At 35.7% G+C, this 25,230-nt stretch overlaps 1 protein-coding gene across 1 annotated transcript in view; it reads left to right on the top strand.

The window, feature by feature from the left end:
- The window catches only part of LOC110374327 (EF-hand domain-containing protein 1), a 58,026-nt gene that overhangs the window by 25,951 nt on the left and 6,845 nt on the right, over positions 1–25,230 (top strand). Inside the window, exons 6-10 of the mRNA XM_021332027.3 lie at positions 15,041–15,137; positions 16,073–16,160; positions 19,516–19,669; positions 24,530–24,599; positions 24,940–25,056. Of these exons, the coding sequence (XP_021187702.3) occupies positions 15,041–15,137; positions 16,073–16,160; positions 19,516–19,669; positions 24,530–24,599; positions 24,940–25,056 (526 nt within the window). The remainder of the gene's footprint in view (positions 1–15,040; positions 15,138–16,072; positions 16,161–19,515; positions 19,670–24,529; positions 24,600–24,939; positions 25,057–25,230) is intronic.

Below are 25,230 nucleotides of genomic sequence, written 5' to 3'. Positions count from 1 at the left end.
AACTTCAGGAAAGGTACTCGCTACACAAAGCGAGAGAAATATCATTTAGTCAGAGGAAATTAGAAACAAAAATACTCACCCTCCCCCATCTGAGATTGATAACCGGCCAAGTTTCTGGAGTTTAGATTTGTACCATATTATTACAAGGAAAGAAAGCAAACCTGTCATATATACATAAATACATGAAATTGTCAATTAAAGTTAAGGATGACACTCCATTAATGATTTTTAAAATATTACTATTGAAACAAGTATTTTCCTTATTGAATCTCTACGCGATAAATTCCTCTGTGCCCCCTTTCTCCCTGCTCCCACCCCTCCCGCGAAAGTAAACAGTGGAAAATTGAAGCTGGCCGCCCATGGAGAACCTTAAATAGAATTGTACGTTTCTAATGCACTTCTCTTATCTACTTAATTAAAGAAATGTTATAGTTGGATAGAGCACACCAGGGACCTGAACTTGAATCTAGGAAAGTTTTATTAAACAAGAAATTGTTACAAGATATTTGACTTCGTTCATATAACCGTGAGAACCGTGACATAATGCAGTTTGGTGCTGGGACATCGTACATTGAACTTCTTGTTCGACTTTTTCCCGAACCAGTGGAGTCTCGAATCAATCGATCATGCTTGACATAAATTAACTGCGAATCTTTCAATTTTTCAAGCAAACTGAGTTTTTCTTCATAAATGACACATTGGCTGAAAATTAATGCATATCAGAATTTTGTGTAAGAGTTTTCTGAGTTTTAAGGATGTTGTACATGGCTTGGAAGCAAAAGCCATGTAAAAGCTAAATAAATACCTTAGTTGAACTAAGGCAGTGACAATTAAATAATATTCGAAAGGAAGGAACATTTGCAAGCTGGTCGGAATGGCGAAAGTCCGCTCAGCAAGAATTACGTCCATGTTAATTGCAAGGTTTAATTACGTACTCTCACCGCTTACTGCTCCGAGCGAGGATCCGGTTTCATTACAATAGATTCTATTGTGATTTTAATGAAGACTTGGCATTATTTGCTTTACAAATACAGTTTATTGGAGAATGCTGTCGAGTAAACACGCTATTACGCAGTATTTAGTTTTTGAATAGCTTTGATATTGTGGGTGTTAACTGTACTGCAGATTGTTCAGCGCAATGAAGGTCGGCGAAATTATGGGCTTACTTTGAGAAACTGATTACTCAGGTCTCGGACACACAAAATCGTAAATAATAAGAACTGAGGGATGAGTAGCGAGTAGATCCATAATAAAGTTTTATCTTATCGATCACTTCGTGTCAGATTCTGGGATTCGTTACTTTACGGCATAGTTTGTCCTTCGCCTGTCGGTTACGTGACCACTAGTCATCTGGTGGACCTATTGCCCAAACTCTGTCTTTATTAACATCAATTTCATTCAAAAGGGACAGAAGTAAATGGCAATTAAACTTGCGTAAATGAGGTCTGTATTTGAGATGAACAAACCATACGAAGTACATACGAAAAACTTAATTCAGGACCCAAGTTTGCAAATGAAGGTCGTATATTGAGCTTGCCCGGTACCGTTTGCGTGAATAAAACAGACTGGCGATGATTGAACGAGCCTGAGACCGCAGGACGAATGTGTTCATTCACTAACACACACGAACAATTTGGCCAACTTACAAATTACTTAAGCACATGGTACAATTATAACCTTATCTACGTAATGAACTAGATTTTTCCTAACGTGTAATTTTCTAAAGTTTGCATTTCATATTCTACATTTTTCTGTTCTTTACGAGTTATTCATTTGGATTTCCATATTTGAATATTTATTCTACAGAAGTTTATAGAAACATTGCTTTTTGCTTTCAGAGAAATAAGGTCGTGCGTGGTATAAAATGTGACGTAGTATGCGTTTGTGTACATATTTGAAATGATCACGAGGCACCAGTGTGGTATATAAATATAAGGCTGTACGTAGGCTACGGCTTACGTAGGCTTAGATTTTTTTTTGAGACGAAATCTTACAAATCTATACGATTTAATATGTGGCTGACCCACATGTTTTAATCAATGTCCAATGATTTGTGTTCCACGTGAGACATTGCTCCAAAGAATTTCCTACATACAGTGAATTCATTTTTTTTCTAATAGCTTGCGAAGGGCAAGTTCTTCTGTACATTAATGTTTTTAGAAGTTGGTGTTTTAAGCTTTTACAGAAATATACCAATCATCAAGTCAATCGTACTTGAACTGGTATCATATGTGTCTCCCATCTTGTTTCCTATGCTTGATCTGGTTTTCCAATTTCCTTTCATCAATATTCTACTTATATACGAATCATTACATTCTGAATCATAAGTAAGTGGCCTCCGCCTCACTCGGTCTCACTTTCAGCTTTTATGACTCATAAACAAGGAGCCATGTACTCCACAGATTTTTTATTCTAAGTACGTCATAAATTACAACTTCTTTATAATGAAACACTTAAAACGAATGTCTCTGCTACTTGTCATTTTATTATCTGGACGCCAGTAGGTATTTTACTCCACAAACCAAGCTTCATATTCCCATAATGGGATTGTATTTGAATCTTATGATGTAATCATTACGTACATACGTCAGACATTCATAACCAAACAAAGTTGGAGCTAATACTTATAGGATTAGATTATCTGTGCCAGAGCTTTTTCATTTCGGGTAAAACAATAATTTGTCCAAATTAGCTTTTTATTTTTTCCGCTTAGCTGGCACGCAATTTTGTTTCGCGGCAAGAAATGAAGCGAATAAAAATAAAGCATGTAACCCGTAAAGCATACAGTGTTTCATGGAGAGCAGTTTGTAGTCGAGTGGAGTAACGAGGAGCACGGGGACTTACAACCTTATTACTTCCACGCAGTCGCGCAGCACAGCGCGGGAGGCTCGTTGCCCGCCTCGTTTAATTCTTTATTACACACTGAAATTGGAATTCTGGCATGCGTCACGCCGCCAAGAGATGTGGATGGCATATTAACCGTTTTTATAGGTACATCTCGTGGTGTATTGAATCTTTAAGTGGAGTCTAGAAGTTTGCTTTAATATTCGCCGCCTGAATAATGTGCCTATCACTTTATCTCTTTCATTTGTTGGGTACTTAATTGTATCTGTAACCGTTTCTTCCATAGTTTAAAAATGCAACTATTGCGGTTGTACGGTTTAGGTATACGTCTTCCCCTTGGAATTTCAAATATTTATGCGTATTCTTGGTTACTTCTCGTAGGTACCGATATTTTCAGCCTAGTGAGACATTCATGAACATCAACAGGAAACTTGAAATGATAGTTGAAAACTTATCCGTACCACTTTTGGTTATTGTGTAAGGATTAGCTGTACTTTGTTAAATACTTAGATCGTGAGGAGCTTATAAATGGCTTGGTCTCTCGCATTTGTGTCAAGTCTTGGTAGGCGTCGACCACAGCGGCTCGGCTTTCGGCTTTCGGCGCGAGGCCGCGTAGCGCGTGGTTGGCGCCCCAAACCACCCATCTGTTCCTTGTTTATGGCTCGCAACTTTACTGTTACTCTGGTCGAACGTTGCTTTAATCGTTTTATTACTTTTTTGTTATTTATTTCCATGCCAAAATAACAAATTCAGCTGAAAAGCCGATCTATAAGGAGTGAATGTTGTTTTTGTAATGTTTTCCTTTATTTGTAAACGCAACATAAAATATACTAACGGTCGCCACTAACGTGAAATGTGAGGACTTTAGTTCTGAAACATAGTCAAAGGAACGAACGAAATGGGCGAACGTGCATGGCGTGTATTTCAACAGTTGTAATTCTCAGACGAATGTGTGTTTTGGTGCTGGCTCTAGTTTAGCTTTCATCAGTCGTGTGTGTTCGCCCGTGGATCTATATTCGGCTGATTAAAGTCTCAAGTAAAATGAGGAGTAGCTATCTATATAATTACGAGCCTCCCGGCTAGACGGACCAGGGTGAGACGGCTTAAATAAAACAGCTGGGGTTAATGCGGTTTAGAGGGCAACGTATTTTTATTAGAAAGAGAGTATTGATTACCATCACTTTAGTATAATTACTGACGTAAATAATACTTTCCCAAATTCGCGTTCATTTGCGTTATACTTTAACGCGCCATTTAGAGTTAAGTTTAGATATCAATATTAAAGGTCAGAAAAATTAACTTACAGAGCTAGAAAGTTGTCACATCAATTAATTTTTTATCGAAGTTCATCTACTATTATTAGTTAGGTTCGCATTTTTATCACTTAAAAAGTTTTAACGCCTCGTTATCTATTTTCGTTCCCTTTCTTGTTGTAATTTGACGTAATAATGACATCTTTATTATTATCTGTGGTCAAAATAAAAGCAGCTCCCGGGAGTTTCGTTCATAAATCACTGGTGTTCCTTAACTAGGACAAGAGTGTCACGGTTTCCACTTTTCTATTTTTGTTGCTGGTAACTTTGGTCCTTGCAGACGCGATATAATTTATTGGTTTTGATACATGGCTGGTTTTAGAAAAAGTGGACTTATGAGAGAACATTTTTGGCAAAGACAAGAAACCAGGTCTCAGAAAAGGGAATTATTTTCTTAAAGTATTTTATGACAGCCATCTGTGTTGTGCAATAAATCTTGAGCACTTATTTGTCAGCTGTTGACACAAAGAGTCGCTATCAAAATATAACATAGGTATAGTATAAATACTACCACCCGGCCATTGCGATATACTTATTCAGTGACAACACTAACTCCCGAAGTGAATTATATATAAAATCAATCGAATTACCAACAACTGTACTGTACTATAAACTTAAGTTTTTATAAGATTTCTACACACGATGAAGTAAAGCTTCTTTCTTTATAACATACAGTTTTCAGTGCGCTATTCGCATGCACCCACACTTATTTCCGTGCCGGCAGTGGGAGGTAATTGCGTTCAGATTGCGCTTAAACTGTGATTGACATGCGAGTGAAGGCTCAATGATGTGAAGGTACGAGGAAACTCAAAATGGAGTTTTCAATTTTACAAAATGTTGGTTTGATAATTTTCTTGTTCTCTATGAAACCGTAATCTTGAAAATAAATATTAAACAAATCTTCGGATTGAATAATTTAATATGAGTTGTATTTGGGAAACCAGTTCATCACACATTAAGGTCATCCATGACATGACCTTGCTGAAACACTGTTCCTCTGTCAGACTCGAATGTAGAAACACTCTAAAGATCAGACACTCTAAAGATTCTGTTTTGTCGTATTGATAGGGATCCTGGGGAAACGCAAGGATACTTCATTGACGAAACAGGCTCTGACGTGACCAGCTACTTACTGAATTCCTTTCACCAGAATTTAACGTTACGCTCTTCTAATAGGAAAGTTATATTTCCATTCCAATTTGTAGTATAATATTATCCTATTTGCCACTGCATTGTTATGTCGTTTACCGTCTATTTGCGAACCTTGATCGATATAATAAATCGCCTTGCGTTGTTGTTGGTCACTGTTGTTGTGTCATACGAAATATATCTATGCAGTCGCTTCGATTTACGCCTGTCGTGTAAGACGATACCTTCAGGGGCTGTAACTGGGTTGATGAATAACCATATATGTATGTGTCCAGAAACAGGATAGAACTACATAGGATAGAACATGATCCCATCGTCATTGCCACATTTAGAAAATAATGACAGCACAGTTAGTGTACTTAGTCCAATTTTGCTGATATCAGACAGTCAAACAACACGCCAACTTCAATTTTACTAACGTAAAGTTTAGAGTTATCAGAATTTGAACAGTCAGAAATTTTGTATTCAATCATTCACAGTCAAACACATGCCAGTATCGAGAGATTTAACTCGTCGATTTAGCGATGTGTCGGACTGCTGGTTTCATAAATCAATTTATTATTGTTCAGAAGGGTGTAAATCGGTAACGTAATTAGCGAGAAAATACACGAGGGCTTATTGTTTACATGATAAGATTTACCAGGAACTCATACACAGGGAGGGTTACATATGTCTTGTATGCTAAATTACAGAAGATAAGTATATGTAGTATGGTAAAATTATATATTCTGACGTAATAGGAGTAAACTTCATTAAGGTTCTGTGTCGGGAGCGCAGTATCGGAGCCAGGGGACGCTGAAGTCACTTATGTGCTGTTGTCCCTCATCAGATATGCAATCATACTGTGTATGTGCGGCCTACTAATCCTAGATTCATGTCGATGAATTTATCATAGAAGCATTTTGTTTCTTACGATATCATCACGCCTTCATATCCGGAAGATTGTTCAAACATATTTCAAGAACATTCTTATTGCACCAGTGATAGTCACTGTGCAATATATGCTACTTATCAGGATGCTGAAAATTTTATACGTTTAGTACTTTACGATTAAACTTGCGGCCAGGACAATTAGGCAATCTAGATGTTCTTTGATATACCTAAAACTAATTATATCAAGGTAAACCTACTTAAGCCAGTACCTAGGTTAACCGCCGAGCTATGTGAACTATTACTTGTCAATATAAGTTAGCAACTGTACTGTAGTTGGCAGGCGTTTGAGAGGATTGATTGATTGAAGTCACGCGGTCACATCTACATAATGTAATATATGTTATGAAAACTGATCGTTAATTACGTCAGGTTTTAACACGAACCTGTAATTGATATTAAGCTATTTTATATTATTATTGCTGTTGTTATTAATTAATAGGTTATGTTTGTAAAGAGAGCTTTCGCGGCAATTACGTAAAACGATTTAATTAATTTAGGTTTTAAATTGGTACATAATTGAAATATGTAACCGGATTTATGTTTATAAAGCATTACTTGTGAAGAAGTACTTAAAATAAAACAATAAAAAAATATATGTTCTTGGGTGCCGTTTGCATGGCTAGCTCCTTCATTAATTATACAATGTGGTAGATTTTTCTGAAAACAGTTGCCGCCTGACCTCAACGATCCTCGGGGAAATCATGGTTTCCTGGTGAGATGTTATCATTGTGCAAACACTGGATGGGCACATCTACCTGATAATATACGACCCCTAAGCCACCAGCGACCGCTTCTACGGGGAAATGCGCCGAAATACTCGCTGTGAAAACCAGGCCCGCCGTAAGCGGGCGTGCAGCGCGTGCACCGCACGCGGGCGGCACGTCTTAGGGGGCGGCAAATCGAGCGACCTATCACGTAATATTAAAAAAATACAATATATTTTTACCAATTATTTGATTTCAATATTTCCGAACACAGCAATAGCGCTAAGAATATTACTTACACTGCCGGTTTCAGTTACATTTGTTGATCATTTTCAAAATTAAAAATTATTAAAAACGATTTAAGATCAACAATTGGCGTAGCGTGGGGGGAGAGAGCAGGGGGGCAAATGCCCTGGGCGGCACTATTTCTTCTTCTTTGTCGTTATCACTCTTGACAGAGTGGTCGTGGTCATCACTTCAGGTGTTGGTGGCAAGCTTTACAACCCGCCGCCACTCCTCTCTGATGGCCGCCTTCCTCGTGCATTCGTAGAGTGACGATGAGCCATTTACTGCCGCTTTTATCTGGTCAGTCCACCTCATAGGCGATCTTCCTCGTGGCCGGGTACCCTCAACCCTGCCCTGAACCACAAGTCGCTCAATAGCCACCTCCGGCACTATTTAGGGGGCGGCAAAATTAACCCATACGGCAAAATTACGTAATAAAAATATTTTTACTAAAAGTAGATGAGTAGATTAGCAATAAAATTTCAGAAAAACCGCCCTCGCTTTGGTCGTCCCCTATCAATTTTGACGGGTTCATCCTTTGCGTCCCCAAAAAAATTCGCGCTAGCTGCGCTCGCGCCTCCAGGTCAGATATCGCAGTCAGTAGCGGTTTTAGGGTAGGGCGCGGTTGGGCGACGGCCCAGGGCGCCGGATATAAGGGGCGCCGCAGGCGCCCCCAACCAATCCATGATCAGAATGTTACTCCTATTTTTGTTTTAAATTTCATCAAAGATTGCAACTTACAAGAACTGTATCCAAATGCATCAGGGCCATCTTAACCTATGGTGCAGCGTGTGCGAATAACCCGGGCGCCGCGAGCTCAGGGGCGCCCAAGGCGAATTTGTGTTTAATTCCGCGTTAAAGAGAAATTCTCGAAGAAATACTACTTTTATGTCCCAAAACTCAAAAAATTTCGCGCTCGCTTCGCTCGTAGTTTCCTTACTTTACGCTTAAATTTTTTATCACATATAGCTACTTTGAATGTCCCAATACTCAAAAAAATTTGCGCTCCCTTCGCTCGCGGCTTCTTCACTTCACAGTCGCTTTTTATTATATATGTTTAGGACTTTTAGTGATCCAAAACTCAAAAATTTTCGGGCTTGCTTCACTTTACAGTTGTTTTTATTTTTCAAGATTTTTTTAGTCTACCCTAGCAAAAAGGGAGCGTCGTTTTTAAGTTTTTTTATTAATAAGAAAGTAACTTCTAGTTTCCATATGAACTTTCTTATTTACGGTACTACTTTAAGTCCCAAAATTTTAATACATAGGCGCCATCATCAACAAAGAGTTATGTACGTTTGGGCAAAATTTTGAGTAATTTTTGTTTTGAGTTCTAAAATATTGCAAAAAATTTCGCGCTCGCTCCGCTCGCGCAATCATAAGACATGTTCCAGGGTTTTTGCATTCACCAATCAGCAATAACTAATGTACGATTGGGCTACATTATACGTAATTTTTGCTCCGAATTGTGTACTGTAAAAAAAATATTCGCGCTCGCTTCGCTCGCGCAATCGGTAACCACATACGTCTCTGTTTTTCGTATGGGTTTGAATTGCAGTTGGAGGGCGCCGTAGAAATCTCGCCCAGGGAGCTGGTTGAGTTAAAACCGGCACTGATCGCAATTTATCTATTATATATCAAAATTATTTATCAAATATTATTTATCAAAAATCAAAAATAAAAAAAGACAGTAAAATTATGATAATATTTCCGAAAAAGTTCATAGTGGTTGTCCATTTAGTGTGAACAATTAGTGACAGTGTTATCTAATGTTAAAACAAGCGGGACGCAAAGTTGTGTTATAATATAAACTAAACAACAAACTATTGTGTGATAACTTTAAAATTACAAGTGACTATCTATTTCCCTGTACCAAAACCCTCAGAAAAACCAAAAGACAATAATTAACTGGTTTTAGTGACAAACTTTCTAATTTACACTAAGAAAAGTTATAAAAACTAAATTGTTATAGTGCGCGCGCAGAACGTTCAAAATTTGAAAAATAAGCGTCCTAACGAATTTCGTACGTGTTCCTACAAAACAGAACAATAATTTTGACATAGCACATAGATGTGTCAGCGGCTAGGTGTGAACGTACCAAACTAGTGAGACAATGCCCCGGGTTCGCATCCAGGATTTGGATTTCACTTTTTGTGATTTATCAAATTTTATAGAAACATTCTTTAGTTGAAATGAGACAACAAACTGGGAATAAAAGTCGTAAGCGAATGAATTCTAAGATTATTTATATTCTTAAAAAAATATCATGCCTCTCAAACACACACCGCCGCCATTATCTAAAATGAGAACTAGGAGCCATGGCTCAGAAAAAACATCTATTTCTGACAATATTAAAACACATAACGAGGATAAACCAGTTCATAATAGCCCACAACAACAAAAAACCAACAACACTCCTTGTCTGATTGATTTCATGTCAGAAATTAGATCAATGATCCAGGAATTTAAACATGAACAAAACTGTAAATTGGATGCCTTGCAGTCCGCAATCACCGATATAAAACTACAAAATATTGGTATAATTGAGTCCATCGAGAGCCTGACCCAAAAATATAGTGAATTAGAAAAACAGATTAACCAGATAGAGGAAGAGAAAAAAGAGAGTGCTGAACTTATTAACTCTCTTCAAAACAAAATAGAGAACCTTGAACAATCTCAAAGATTTACTAGTATAGAAATAAAGAATATTCCTCCGAAAAAAGGAGAAACCAAAGCTGAACTTCTAGATCACATAAATAACATCGGACGGACCCTAAACCTACCACCCATACATTATAATGAAATAAAAAATATTTTTCGTATAAATACAAAGAATGAAGACAGCAAACCCATTATAGTGGATTTTTCTACCGTTTTTCTAAAAGAAAAAGTTATAGAACACTCAAAGGAATTCAACAAACAAAACTTCAAAAACAAACTGAATACTTCACATCTACATCTACACTTAGATGGTGCACCGAAACCAATTTACATTGCAGAAAACCTTACAACAAAAAACAGACGATTGTTTTTCCTAGCCCGTGAATTTTCAAAAAACAATAATTTCGCATACTGCTGGGCCGCCTACGGCAAAATTTACGTTAGAAAAGGAGAAGGAGTTCCACATATCCGCATCCGCTCTGAGGCAGACATCCAACAACTTAAATAAGATAAGTTAAATAGATAAGTATAGTAATCTAAGAACTTTGTTAAATACCTACTTAACCAGAGATACCATTACCTTTGTACATAGTTATATTCTAGCTACACTGTAATTTTTAATTTGCAATTTTATTTACAATTTTTCTTAACTCTAAATTTAACAATTGCAGCTTATCTTATCCGCACTACCATTTATTTAAAATACCTACTTTGTTTGTTGATAATGGCAAATTTTTCAGTAAATTTAAACGAAGACCTAGACTCTGTATCAGTAGCACATTCTGCATCGGGTGATATTGAAGAATGCCATACCTTATTAAAAAACCCCAACTCAACTCTAAAAATTTTTTGCCAAAACATTCGAAGTATAAACTGTAATTTTGCCAACCTACAGACATTACTTGCGCGTTCCAAAATTGATTGGGATGTGGTAATTTTAACTGAATGCTGGCTAATGCGTAATCCTTACATACCTGAAATTGCGGGATATAAATCTCACCACACCCTTAACAATTTGACACAAAATGAAGGTGTAATTATTTACTATCAACAGGACAAACAAATTAGTGTTGAAGAACCAGACATGCAGGATGCAAACTGTCTTATAATTAAAACAAAAATTGATACGGCTATAGTTGCAATTTACCGCCCACCTAGTCATAAAAACATAGATAACTTTTTGATCTCGCTTGATAGATGCCTAAGTAACCTCACTAGTTTTAAGAATGTTGTTGTAATAGGAGATATTAATATTGATATCATAGACAATACCCCTGATACAAGATCTCTACACTACCTTAATTTAATAGCTTCACACGGTATGCTGCCAGCTCACACCATCCCTACACATAACCGCACCTGTCTGGACCATGTTATGTTAAAGACTAAATTAGAGGCACACTGTTATGTCGCACAGACATATATTACAGATCATAACAGTGTTATTTTATTTATTGACAGAATACGACTACAAGGACAAGGCTCGAGAACTATAAAACGTGTTGATGAAGAAGGCCTAAACAGAGACGTAAAAAACCTAGAGTTTAATAATATTTACAGCATCACTGATGTTAATAAAGCTACAGATCTATTAATTGACTCCTTAAATCAGGCTATTGATAAAAATACTACAATACTAAAAACACCTAGACGGAAAACAATTTTAAAGCCGTGGATTACTCCCGGTCTTTTAAGATGCATGCGAAACCGAGACAAACTGTATCAAAAAGCGCTAAAGTATCCAGACAATGATATAATACAGGTTACATCAAGGAGATACAGAAATTTTTGTAATAATATTTTGAAAAAAGTCAAGAGGAATTATGAAAAAGATTCTATTAACAAGGCCGGTAAAAACACAAAAAAAATATGGGAAGCTATTAAAAATATAACGTTTACTAATAAAATTCGTCAATCACCAACAGAACTGATATCGGATAAGACACCTGCTGAGTCTATTAATAACGTTAACTCATTTTTTGCCAATATAGGCAAAAATCTTTCTGAAAAGCTACTTTCGAACCAAATCCAATATTCCACTCAACACCAAAACATTCAATTCGATTCCGCTTTTCATAAATCTCTCGTTCTCCTTCCGACGGACGAAGATGAAATTAAAACATTAATTACAAATTTGCGCAATGACTGTGCTGTAGGATTAGATAATATATCTGGGATCTTTCTCAAACGCTTTTCGGATATAGTTGTCCCACCTCTGACATATATTTGCAATCTTGCCTTCTCCACTGGAAAATTCCCACGAGCTTTTAAGAGATCAAGAATTGTACCTGTATATAAGAGCGGTGACAGACACTGTGTAAACAACTACAGACCCATATCTATACTTCCAACACTATCAAAAATCCTAGAAAGGTTAATAAACAATAGACTAGTCAATTTCTTAGAAAATAATAATCTTTTATCCCCGTCGCAATTTGGTTTTCGCTCAGGTAGATCTACTGCGGATGCGGTCCACGATCTAACTGATCATATAGTACATGGGCTTGACAATAAAAAGAAAATAATTGCTATCTATCTTGATCTAGCTAAAGCCTTTGATACAGTGTCTGTCCCAATCTTGTTAAATAAATTAGAAAAATTAGGAGTTAGAAGTCTACCACTACAATTGTTTTCAGATTACCTATCTGACAGGACTCAAAGCGTAAAAATAGATCACTGGCTTAGTAATGAACTACCAAATGAGTATGGAGTACCCCAAGGAAGTATTCTAGGACCCACATTATTTCTTGTCTATATCAATGACTTATGCAAAATCAACCTGCAAAATGGTAAAATTATTACTTTTGCAGATGATACGGCTTTATTATTCGACGGCGATTCATGGAATGAGGTTTATTCTCACGCACAGACCGGATTCAATTTAGTTTACAGATGGCTTTATGATAATCTCTTAACCTTAAATGTAGACAAAACAAAATATATGACTTATACATTAAGAAGTAATGAACAACCAAATCTAAACCTTTACGCACATTACTGTGACTTATGTAGCTCATGTGCATGTCCTAAATTAACTAAAACCACTTGTATTAGATACCTTGGAGTTCTCATTGATGACCACCTGAATTTTCAACAACATATCGATGCTCTTGTTAAAAGAATCCGCAAGCTAATTTTCATTTTCAAAACCATACGCCATATCTCAGATACAGCAGTTATCAAGTCAGTATATTATGCACTTTGTCAATCGCTACTTATCTATTGCATTACTTCTTGGGGTGGTACAAGCAAGTCTACACTCATAAACTTGGAACGTGCACAAAGAGCTGTATTAAAAGTCAGTTGTTTTCTACCCAGACTACATCCTACCTTTGAACTGTATCAACATTGCAAAGTTTTGACTGTTAGACAGCTCTTCATTCTAATGACAGTTCTCAAAAAACATTCTTTGACACACAATTCAATTAATAATTCCCAGAATAAAAGGATCCCCACTGTATGCACAATAAACAGGTACAACACCAGTTTCTCGCATAATTTTTTTGGTTTTCTTGGGACATTCCTTTACAATAAAATAAACCAAAAATTAAATATCGTTACCAACACTAAATTACAATGTAAGAAGAAGCTGACTACATGGCTTCAAAACTTAGATTATGATTCAACAGAAAAACTTTTAAAACCTATAAACTAAGTTAAATCAGTAATTATTTACAAGTTTGTAAAAAAGAAAAAAAAAAAAAAAAACCTCATTATAAGACAAGAACTATAGACACTCTAACCTAACTAATAAAAATTAGATATTACACAAAAAAGAAATATTTAAAAACAAAACGTAAATTCAATATATAAAATAAAACTGATATTATCTAAAATAAAAAAAAAATAATAAAAAAATAAAATAAAATAAAAAATAATAAAAAAAAATAATAATAATAATAAAAAAATACTCTACTAACTAGAAAACTTTCTAGGACTAATGATTCATCTGCCCTACCATAAATATTCTAATCTAGTCTTTAAGGCCAATTTTTAACTCTTGCAAGTAATTGAAAATTACATGATCTCAAAATGACTTCACTAATAAATAAGTTACTAATGTTACTATAAATTAGAAGTTCACATTCGTATGCAATATGTGCATATTTGTGTATGTAATTGTTCCCACAGAAAAGTGACTCTTAATATTAAGCTAATAAATGTGTGTTATTATTATTTATTCTTTGATAATGTGTATTTTTAAGTGGAAGAAACCATAATTATATGTTAATTTTTGGGTTATACATCTAAATTTTTATGTGCAATAATAAGTGCAGAGACTTATGTTTGTTAGCTTTTTCCTATTTTATTTTAAATTATTTGTGATACAGGCATTATGTTATTATTACTTATTCTTTGATAATGTGTACTTTTAAGTGGAAGAAACCATAATTGTATGTTAAGTTTTGGGTTATATGTATATCTAAATATTTATGTGCAATAATAAGTGCAGAGACTTATGTTTGTTTGCTCTTTCCTATTTTATTTTAAATTATTTGTGATACAGGCATTATGATAATAGAGATAGTTGTATTTAGGATTTTTATTTGCCTCTCTCCTTACAAAATGTGCTGTATAACATTCAAAAGGATAAATGGTGATCTGTAACACAGGGGTAACCTTAAACAGACACCATTCTCTTACAAAAGCAACCTGTATTGTAATGTACTTAACACTGTAATTGAAGAGAAAATAAAGATTTTTATTTATTTATTTATTTTTTATTTATATCTTAGTTTAATTTTTGAGGCATTCAATTCCGAAAAATCATTTTTCGCGCACGTCCGTTATAGCTTTTTGTTCACTTTCGCTTTTTATGGTATGTTTACTTCATGAAAACTCTAAGGAAAAAATCGCGCTCGCTTCGCTCGCGGCTTCATGTACATTTGCACTTCATGTCTGTGTATATCTTTCTTTTTGACTTTGCTTTGTTAATTTACAGTGGTTTTTATTTGTTTTGTGTCCTTAGACTAAATAAAAATGGGTCCGGACCCCCTGGACCCCCCCCCCCCTTATATATTTTTTGACAAAACCCAGTATAATATGTAGTCGTAGGGCGGCATAATCGGTTTTGCACGCGGGCGAACAAACAGCTAGCGGCGGGCCTGGTGAAAACTGTACCAACGTTATGTAATAAAATGTACTTTTTTACAGTTTCGACGTCGTTTGGGATGACCGAGATTCAGCTTTCGGTGAACTCGTAGATTACAAGTTGCTCTACTTTCTGCAAGATGACACCATTGCCATTAAGGTGAGAACTTTTGTTTAAATGTCAATATCTGAATATTTCTTAAAATAGAACGTGTCTAGAGTGTCTACGTCATATAAAATTCAAAATAGCATATGGCAATAACGATGTTTTGTTATAATCATTTTACTAAAATAGAACTTAAACTGAAACTATTTCTGAGCGCCCCATCCCAGGAATTGTAAGCTTCGTTTTCCATTTAGAGCCAAATATAGCTCAGGTTTTATGTTTCCATTTGCCATACATATTCCACAATACGTAGGTAGTAGTCGGCAAGGGGGATACTTTAATACATATGTGTTTGTTTACGAATACTTAGAGAACTTTTCTAGTTAATTACTATGCGGTTGATAATATTTGTGTGGGAGTTTTGAGGGACCTGGTTCCTTCAATAATTATTGTAAAAAACGAGCAATTTTATGGCTAGATATTTACCTATGTAGGTACTGGATAATATTTATTCTACTTTTACAGTTGTGTGGCGTTTCATAGCCACTGCAGACAGAACATAACATTTTAAAGTGTTATAAATTGTTTCTGTCCGTCTCATCCAGAAAACATTTCTTGCTAAAGATGTAATAAACTCAATCGAAAATATAGCTCGTAAAACAAAAGCGTACTGTAAAAGCATTCAATAAGAGAGGGTAAATTTAGGGTTTAATTTAAAAACAAGCGAGGGCCTTGGAAAATCAGAGCAATGAATATTTATGTGGGTCCTGGGAGTAGGACGCACTCCAATTACGGACGCTCAATAAAAATTCTTCGGCCTCCGCATAGGCGACGTGTGGGCACTTATCCCGATACTAAATAATTAATGCTTCATTTATAGTTACATCACACTCTAAACACTAGCCACAGTAAATATTAGGATTACATTTCCACATGCTCCGACAAGATAATGTTTTTCCTTCCTTTGAACATTATCTGTATTCACTCAGGAAATCCACGACGGGAAGGGCGGAAAAGATCCTTTTCCAATGCTCCTCAAGAAAACTAAGCTGCCTAAGAAGTGGAAGGAAAAGCCCGGTAAGATGTTTGCTCTAAAAACTGTAACACGTTTAAAATGGCCGATGTCTGCGAAGTTGAGCTTTATTACTTAATAATGTAGCGGCATGTATCCGTAAGTGGCAAGTGATCACGGACGGGTCGTAACTTGGGACCGCAGCCCAAAGTCGTGCGACGACAAAACCCCCTAATGGTCTTTCAATGGTGCTTGTTATCGTGAATGCCGATAAAAAGTGGATGTGGTAATGATATGTGCCCGGGTGCTCACATAGCTATATTGAATTCCGTCACGGTAATGCCTCAATCAGAATGCTCGCTCGGGGCCTGAGTAACGACTTCTTTTATTATGATTGTGCTACGGCTGTGAATAAATGAGATACTGATAAAAGAGTTTGCAGTTATAGTACCATTATGTACGTAAGTATCTTTTTCCATGAAAACTATAGAGTTTGATTGGTTTCAATTGTATTAGTAAGCTAATGAGGTTTACATAAACGTAGGGTTTCAGATACTCAAGAGTGTAACTACCAAAGAGGTAGTACCTATGTATAATGTTACCAGTGTTTTCCATTAATCGCTACTTAATAGACGTAACAAATCGAGAATATGGCAAGCTTTTATGAGTAAAACGTTTTCCATTTTACAACAAGATTCGTTTCCGCGTTTTTAACATCACAAATAGCATTCCGATGTTCCATTGTGTCGGAGTAGCGCGGCCGGGCGCGCTCACTTAATCCCTACAGGCATTTAGCTTAAAGCGTATTCCTTCTGCAGTTTGCCAAACAAAATTATATTCTTCATTTAGAAACTACTTAGCACTTCGTTAGTCTACGAATCCTGAAGCTACCCAATAGCAAAAGGTTTATAAAGATAACTTTTCAATTGCGGTATATTAAACATTCAAATACCACTTCAAAAAGCAAGATAGCGGATATAATTAACAACGTCGGTACAGTTAATTGCGAAATTTGATTGAATTATTAGTAATTTGGGAGCGAACAAACAGAGATACCTCGCTTTATATTAATAGCTTTTAAGGAGATTAAGCTATGAAAGTTTGAGAAGTTCCCGGCCGTTCCAACTTTGACTTCTTTGGTGGAAAGATTATGAATTATTGCAGCCTAAGTAAAGGCCGTCTGCGAGGCCTTTGTAATTTGTTGTTTATGAATTTTCATGAATTAAATTAATGAACACCGTAACCGATACACTTAAACAGCGTGTGATGAATGGAGGCTGGATATTTGGGTTAATAACTTTACAACTTTTGTTAACACAGAATATATTTAGACAATATAATCTGGAACTTTCAATTTAGTAGGAATATAAACGTGTCGAACAATAAGGATTACATTTATGAAAATGTCAAAGCTGAAAAAAAGGCATTAATTCAATAGCTCGATGAATACTTAGTAGGACACTTCAGAGATTTATCGGACAGCCGGATTTAAATCTCATAATATTTAATTTCAGTGAATCAAAATCCCATAACAGCTCGTCCGTGCTCGTCGTGGCAATCTAATCCTATGATTTTCAATCCAACATTTTGATAAAACAGAGTGACAATGACAAAGCTTTTACATAAAATATGCTAAAATCAGATGATAGTCATTTTGTATCTATGGTTTTACTGTATCCAATTACTAAGGCGAATTTGATTAAAATTCCGTTGAAATTGCATACCTACAATGAGTATCAGAAACAAATAAACTTATAAAAGAAAGGAAATAATGTTTTGTTTGCATCACAATTGCAGCTAGATTATCTGCAATAAAATCGCTCAGTTCAAATAAACGGTGTAAATACAGAGTGTTATATTGCCCTCCCTGTTTCCACACTAGGGAGTTAATTGAATGTCACTTGGTGATGAATGCTTTCAACTCAATATATCGTATTGGCACGATACGTCGTTTTTCATCTGTGCAATAGTGTCCCGGGTGGCAGGTGGCGCTACCTAGACTAGCTTCAGATTTATTAACATTATAGCTTTCCTCGGAATTTGCCTTTATTGCCTACAATTGGTGAGTGGTGATATATTTTACTGCTCACATGGCCGCCGAATTTAGTGGATCCACATTAATTATACCGCACGTTAATGGTAACGTATGTTTTTGTCAATAATTCTGGGGACTTAGACGCGACTAAAAAGAATATTCAGAATGCAAAAATTATACAGAGATAGTGAAACTTTTGACATACCTATTTGTAGATATAGTGTGTACAAAATTTCTTGGAGTCACTCCAAACATAATATGTATCTAGTGTTGGAGCAAATTAACTTTTAAAATGTTCTTAACAAATTGATAACATTGCATTATCACCACAAAGGGCGAGACAACATTGCATCGAAGTAACACGTTCAAAATTAATTAATTCGAAAAATCCTTGAAAATATTCGCAGTATCTCTTCTTATCTTGCAAGTAATTTGTAAGTTATTAGTCCGTTACTTTGTTAATACAAATTTATTGGCTACGTGTGCCTTCAGGCCGCTAAATAACTGCGGGGTAGGCTAAGGATAATAAAAGGCTGCAAACCGAGAGCACAGGTAGACAAACGACTTGAATGTTCCACGCCACGTCAGCATATTAGAAAGAGAGGTTTACTTGCTAGTCTTGCAACCTATTTTCCACTTTATATTCGACTGAATTTTTAGGAATAACATTTGTTTTGTGACCATTAGTATCTGTCAACAGTGTTAGGATTTTTAAGGAGTCCTGAATGAATCAGTTTGTAGTGTAGGTAAGTTGGATAACTGACCATCGTGTGCATGTGATCGGCGGAACATTAAGGTCCTTATGTTTTACTACTTTTGATTCACACGTTTTAAGTATTCTAAATTGATTCTAAATATGAAAATTCTCAAAAATAAAAATGAGACATAATTTTAATTCAGATACTTATACTTAGCTAAGGTAAAAATGATACGTAAGTGTAATCCAATATCGAATGTCGATGTAGGTAAAGCTATTGTAGGTACCTACGCCTTTATGACGTCGAAGGTCGCTGGTACAGCGGACCCTGCTCAGTTCCGTATTCTTGTGTAAAAAGTTAACCTTTGCGAGGACAGCTATTGATAGAACTACGTTTTCGTAGGCCTCGGGATGACATATGATTTGCTGAATGTAATTAGAAAATGTGTTGTTTCTGTCTTTAGTACGCATAATTTGACCAATTAAAGTACAAATTCAGTATAAGTTATGCTATGTACACCTTACATGCTCCGAATTTTAATATCGTTAACTAGGTGCTTCTGTGTAAGAGGTTAACGAATTTCTTCGTACAACTCGTATACGCATGACGCCCTTAGATATTACGCTTCATGCGAAACTTCTCAACATAGACTTAACAGTAAAACGTCTCCTTTCATCTATTACCTAGTGGCATTCCCGTCCACGGTGCTGGAGACGACGGAGGAGGAGGTGACCACGGAGTACTACGCGCCCCAGGATCTAATCGTCGGCAACACGGTGTTCATTCTCGGCCGACGGTTCCTGCTCTGCAACTGCGATGATTTCACCAGGAAATACTACAGGTTAGCTGATTCCAATTAAACCATTTCAATGTAGAAGACAAAATAGTGAAATAGAAGTGATTTTGAGCTGTCATTCATTAGTTAGCTATAATAATGAATGCAGATACCTAAGAAGCGGTCCAATAATATAAAGTAAGATATATAGTAGACAGAGACTCAAAAAATTATCGCTATAAAAAACCTAAAATTATTTTTAAAGTTGTTCATTATTAAAAAATATTCTGTTTACGTGTAAAGCGTATTGTTCTTTGTTGTATTTCGCCGTGTTTGCTGGAACAATCCCGCTAACTGGTCCCAGGAAAATATTATTAGTTTTGATGGAATGCTTTTCATGAATTCGGGGAAATAATTGTACTGCCAATTTGTTTTGTGTTTACTTTGAAATTATACGAACAACAATTTGTATTTCACTTATACATACCTATCGTAATAAGTTTATTTACTGCGTCACTTCAGAGCAAATGCTTAATCATAATCATAACATAAAAAGGTATCTCATCAAAGCAAATAGAAAAACTCCTACGTTTTCCAGGAACTCACTCGTATACACAGCTCTAATGAATAGGCACTAATTAGTATACTGGGAAAAGAAAATGTCAATATGCAAATAAGGAAAATATGCATGGAAACGTACAGAGATTGTGGTAAGTATTTAGTAGGTAAAGCATTCTGCTTACATATTTGTTAAAATGTCTGGGCAGGTGGCCACAGAGCAATTTATCCACGTCCAGACATGGTCCACTGTTCTTGACTGCTCGGAAAATACTGCCCACAGATAGCAGCCTCCCTCAACACAAATAGCCGAAATACATTTTTAGTTTGTATTTGATTAAATCCTGAAGTATTTACTAAAAGGGCATTATATTTATAGTATGCTGCATAATACGGCAATAATACAGAATCACAAGAAAAACTTCAGCCTGTTTCCGTAGGAGTATGCACATAATTAACTGAAGGTAGGTTGTAAGATTTCACGACAAAATAAAGAGTGACTCGAGCGCCCCTCGCCTTAATATTTGCAGTCTACGTAGGTACTATACACACTCAATTCAAAGGGTTAACAGACTACTTCGTTGGCTTCCAGTTTTTTCTGCGAACAGTGTTCTCCTCATTTTCCTGTTTACATCTACCAAAAGGAAAATTAAAAGTAAAGTTGCTTCTCGTTTTCCTGGCTATATTTTTGTTATTTTCTCTTCGATGTTAATTACGTCAAAAACTCGGTCGTCTCTGGATTAATATAAATGCAAGACGGCCTCGAGTACAGCTGGACTCGTTTACCAGGATTAATAGTATTTTGAAAGGACTTCTCGCGTAATTTGCTATAAAGAGTTTTCCAAGCGGATTGCTCGAGGGGACCCCACTTAAGATGTAATTAACGGTTTTTGTCGATCTTTAGATAAAGAAGGATTAAGTAATAGGAATTTGGATCGCATCCGAATCATACTTAAAAAAGTGACGAAAAATAAATCCTAAAAAAATCTTAGTTTAGTTAGTATCGAAAAGTGACAACTAACACTCGTATTGTATTGCTCCAACAAAGAAAGCTAATTGATCCGATCAAACGGGCTGTTTTGTTATAAGTATTGTTTTCGGGCACTCATTCGCGAAGTAACTCCTTATACTCAACTAGTCATTACTTACCTGATATAAACAAAACCTGTCAAACGACGCGTATCAATACTCACTTAGAACATTATTGTCGGCTATGACAATTTCATTAGACGTTAGACACTGGCCATAATAACGTCATTAGCGTAAATGATGCAAGGTAAGAACACCAATTAGGAGACGCCCATTATACTCGCCGTGCTACGAACGTGGAATCCGCTTATAATGTTGCCCTCTTTAGAAAGTTCAATTTGATGATCATTAGATACAAAAGAAAACACAAACGTGTTGAATTTTGTTGTTATTTTTCAAACTGAAACTACTTGAATGTGTCAAAGCAGGAGCAACCTTTTCGTATGAAAATATAGAATATTTCATAATATATTTGTGAAATCATTTCATTCCATTTTAAAGACAGGAAGCGTGCGTGTGCCTAATTAATACTAAAATGTCAACAAAGCAATAAACATAAATTACCTCAGATTTAAAAATAATGCATGTCGAATATAAATCGTATTAAGCAGAGTTGAATCAAAAACAATGTACCGAATTCAATTATGTAGTTCCAACCTTCATAGTTCAAACTAATTTAATTAGATTTGCAGCTGAATAATTAATTCGCGTACACCTGTTCTGCTGCGGGATATTTTTGCTGTCGTATATGTGGATTATATTGCGGTGAAATATTAAAATTTAGTTCTAAATTCTTGTGATTAACTCCTTACTTTTGTCGTAAAAGATACAAAAAGTTTTCATTTATAATTATGTACATACAGGTACAAAAATACTAGCACACAAAGACTACGAAAAGCCATAGATACCTATTGGGATTTGTAGAGGTACATTAAAAATACATTTCAGATTGTCATTTTATTTTGCCGATAAGTGTCAAGCTGCTAACCCTTTCCGTTAGGCGAGAATAGGTAGGTACCCACTAGGCGTGGGATCATAACCAGCTGATGTGTACAATATTTTCCTATATACTTGCATCTTATATGGAAGTTACTGTGGAGGCCGATGCGTAAAAGGAAAAGTTCCGAAGTGCCTTAAGGCAGAAATATATCTCTAAAGGGTTCGCTAGTTCTATTTAATAAACGGTCTATGCGATTTTATTTATTTCTATATACTTACCTGCTTTTGTGCGTAGACATGTAACTGTATCTAGTGTAGACTTAGCTTAACAGCCTTTCATACAATTAACATCCATAACACAGTGCTTCTTCTTAGTCCTCCCAAAGATTTTAACCACTTCTGTTTTCAGGAGTCATGGGCACTTCTGAATTCTGTAATATCAATCTATGACACAAATGCAAGCATGGTTATAATTTTTAAAATTGGTAATATTTCTCATATAAATAGCAAAACAACTGTCTGTCTTGAACAAAGTATCTTTCGTTCTAGCTCGATCAAAGTCCTCTATTGATTGATTTATTTTGAGCTATTTTTCAAATAACCTATTGTATCACCTAAAATAATACTTACATATAACGATCATGATCGTACTTAAAGATATGTCTTGGTACTAAGTATGATGTGAACAGAGGATCTCCCGGGTTATCGTGAATGGAGGCTTGGTGATGTTCTCTCTGCGGTTAATTAGAGGCATTTGTCTTACGGCGACATAATACTACGCTACTATTACTCAATAATTACACCATTGTGCTACCTAGTGTTATTAATAGATAGCCCATTAGCAGGCAAATGATGACCTTGTACTAAAGAAGGAAAATATGGAAGTACAGTTTAGTTACGCATATTTCAATCATATTCACTGCAATCTTTCATCGATCTATTACAACGGTAAAAACGACTTATTTAGCTTTCTACTGATGAACATTTCCACGTAGTCGTTTACCCCATTAAGCTAGAAATAACTTTTACCTAGACACGCATGAAAAATATAGTGTTTGTAATATCCTAAAGGCAATAAGTTACCGACAGCTATATTTCTCAGCGCTTAAGTACCCAATGCCTTCCAAGATTTGTGTACGCAACTGAATTAGTTGGATTGATCGCTACATGTTTATACCTATACGTTGTTTGTATTTCTAGAGGCGCCTAATCTAAGAGCTCCTTCATACGCGCCTTGTACGAACGAACATAAATATTTTCATAGGCTGAATACAGTCGTTCAAATTATACTGTTTCAACAGTACCGAGTTAGAGGTAAACACGGCATAAAGCTGGAATTTGTTCAGTAAGTGACAATTAAGTGCACAGTACCAATATCGCTTTGCTCTCAACACGCTCTCATTTACGCTCGCTCCGCTCCGATAAACTATTTTAGAATTAAAAGCATCGCTCCGGGAGATGGATTGATAAAGTGAATGCTTTCAGTGGTCTTATCATCATTTTAGAATATTTTATTCTATTTAAAAGTGTGTAAGCTTTGCGCGAAGGGTTCTGAATTTCACTTCTCGATTGTCTGTTACCTTATTCTATTCGTTGAAGTCAAATGAATAATTTAATTCAGGTATTCCTTTTTCTTCAGGTAGTCTGTTTATAATACTCAAGATTTTTTATACTAGATGTGAACCATCAATGACATTGATTGTATCCAATAAGGTCTCTAGAAACGTATATTGTGTCCATGAGAAAAGGCTTTCAATTAATAAAGTGCTTCCATAGACAGTACAATTAAACAAACATAAATAAACAGCACGGTATATTATTATGACCTCGACCTAATATCTGAGTCTTTGATGTAGGTATACAAAGCAGAGGGTATTTCTAAGGAATGGACACATTTTTAATTAACATAGATAGGACAACTTTGAAACCAAAGGGGATTATGGGGAATGTTGAAGAGAGAAAAAACAAATGAAAAGAATTCGACGATGATGAAAGGACGTTGGCGAGAGTAATATCAAAAAGAGAACAATGCATGAGAGGAATAAGGGGTCGAACTAACAATGAACGTCAAGGGATTTGTACCTTTGTGAAATTAGTTGAAAAAATCTGATAGTGGAACTAATAAGTGCCAGGGAAATAGTAGTCTTCGGACACCTACAATTTTCCTGAAATCTTGCTATTAGTGGAAAGTATGTCGATTTGTGCAAAGTATGTCGATTTATGCACTTTTTTTATCAGATTTACAAAAATTACTATGAACTTCATCAAATGATGACAGTATCTTTTTAAAGATAACGTGCAAAATGTAATTTATCAATAAATCAATTGAGATTTAAGTATGTTATACAAATTATTTTATAACAATTTTCCAATATAAAATCCTCTTTTTTATATTCCCAGGACTATGCTGAACATTGAACAACCGGAGGCTGTTAAGGTGCAAAAGAAGGAGACGAAAGAATTCCCTAAGGTATCATTTACTTTACAGAAGCTGTTTTATAATATTCTTTAGCTAAATAAGAGCATGAAATTCCCATAGGTAGGTACAGCTCACCCGCACCGAAATCTGGATTTATTGATCCGGATCAAAATGAACATAAAATATTAATAATACTGTAGTAGGAAATACAAATTAAAAAATAATTATATACAAGGTCACGATATTGTTAGACGCAAAATTAAGTCGTTCATAAAAAACTGGAATGTTCAAACGAGGTCATTATCCAGTTTTTGAACATAGAATCTGTCGACAAAAGTTTTAAGAACCAATAGAAATAATATCGATAACATGGTATTCCTTTCACGTGCAGCCCCTCCCGCCGCACATTGGCATCGGAGCCCCCGAGGACACTTTGCAATCCTGCTTCGGGCTCATTCCGAAGCCCCCGCACAAGGACATCATCAAATACAACCTTAACGCTAATAAGGTAATCTTTATACAATAAGGGGAAATATAGTTTGCTCCGATTGAACCTGGTGAGCTGCGAACATTCTCGAGTTCGATATGAAATTCTATCGTTGATAAAAATATGTTTCTTTATATAATGTTAAAAAATCTCGACTAGATATCACCATTTGGCATTTACATTTGCACTTTGTCT

The sequence above is a fragment of the Helicoverpa armigera genome, chromosome 5 (genome assembly GCF_030705265.1).
Source record: "Helicoverpa armigera isolate CAAS_96S chromosome 5, ASM3070526v1, whole genome shotgun sequence".
Lineage (NCBI taxonomy): Eukaryota > Metazoa > Arthropoda > Insecta > Lepidoptera > Noctuidae > Helicoverpa > Helicoverpa armigera.
The sequence above is the reverse complement of the archived record's forward strand: the minus strand, read 5'-3'. Positions and strand labels throughout refer to the sequence as shown.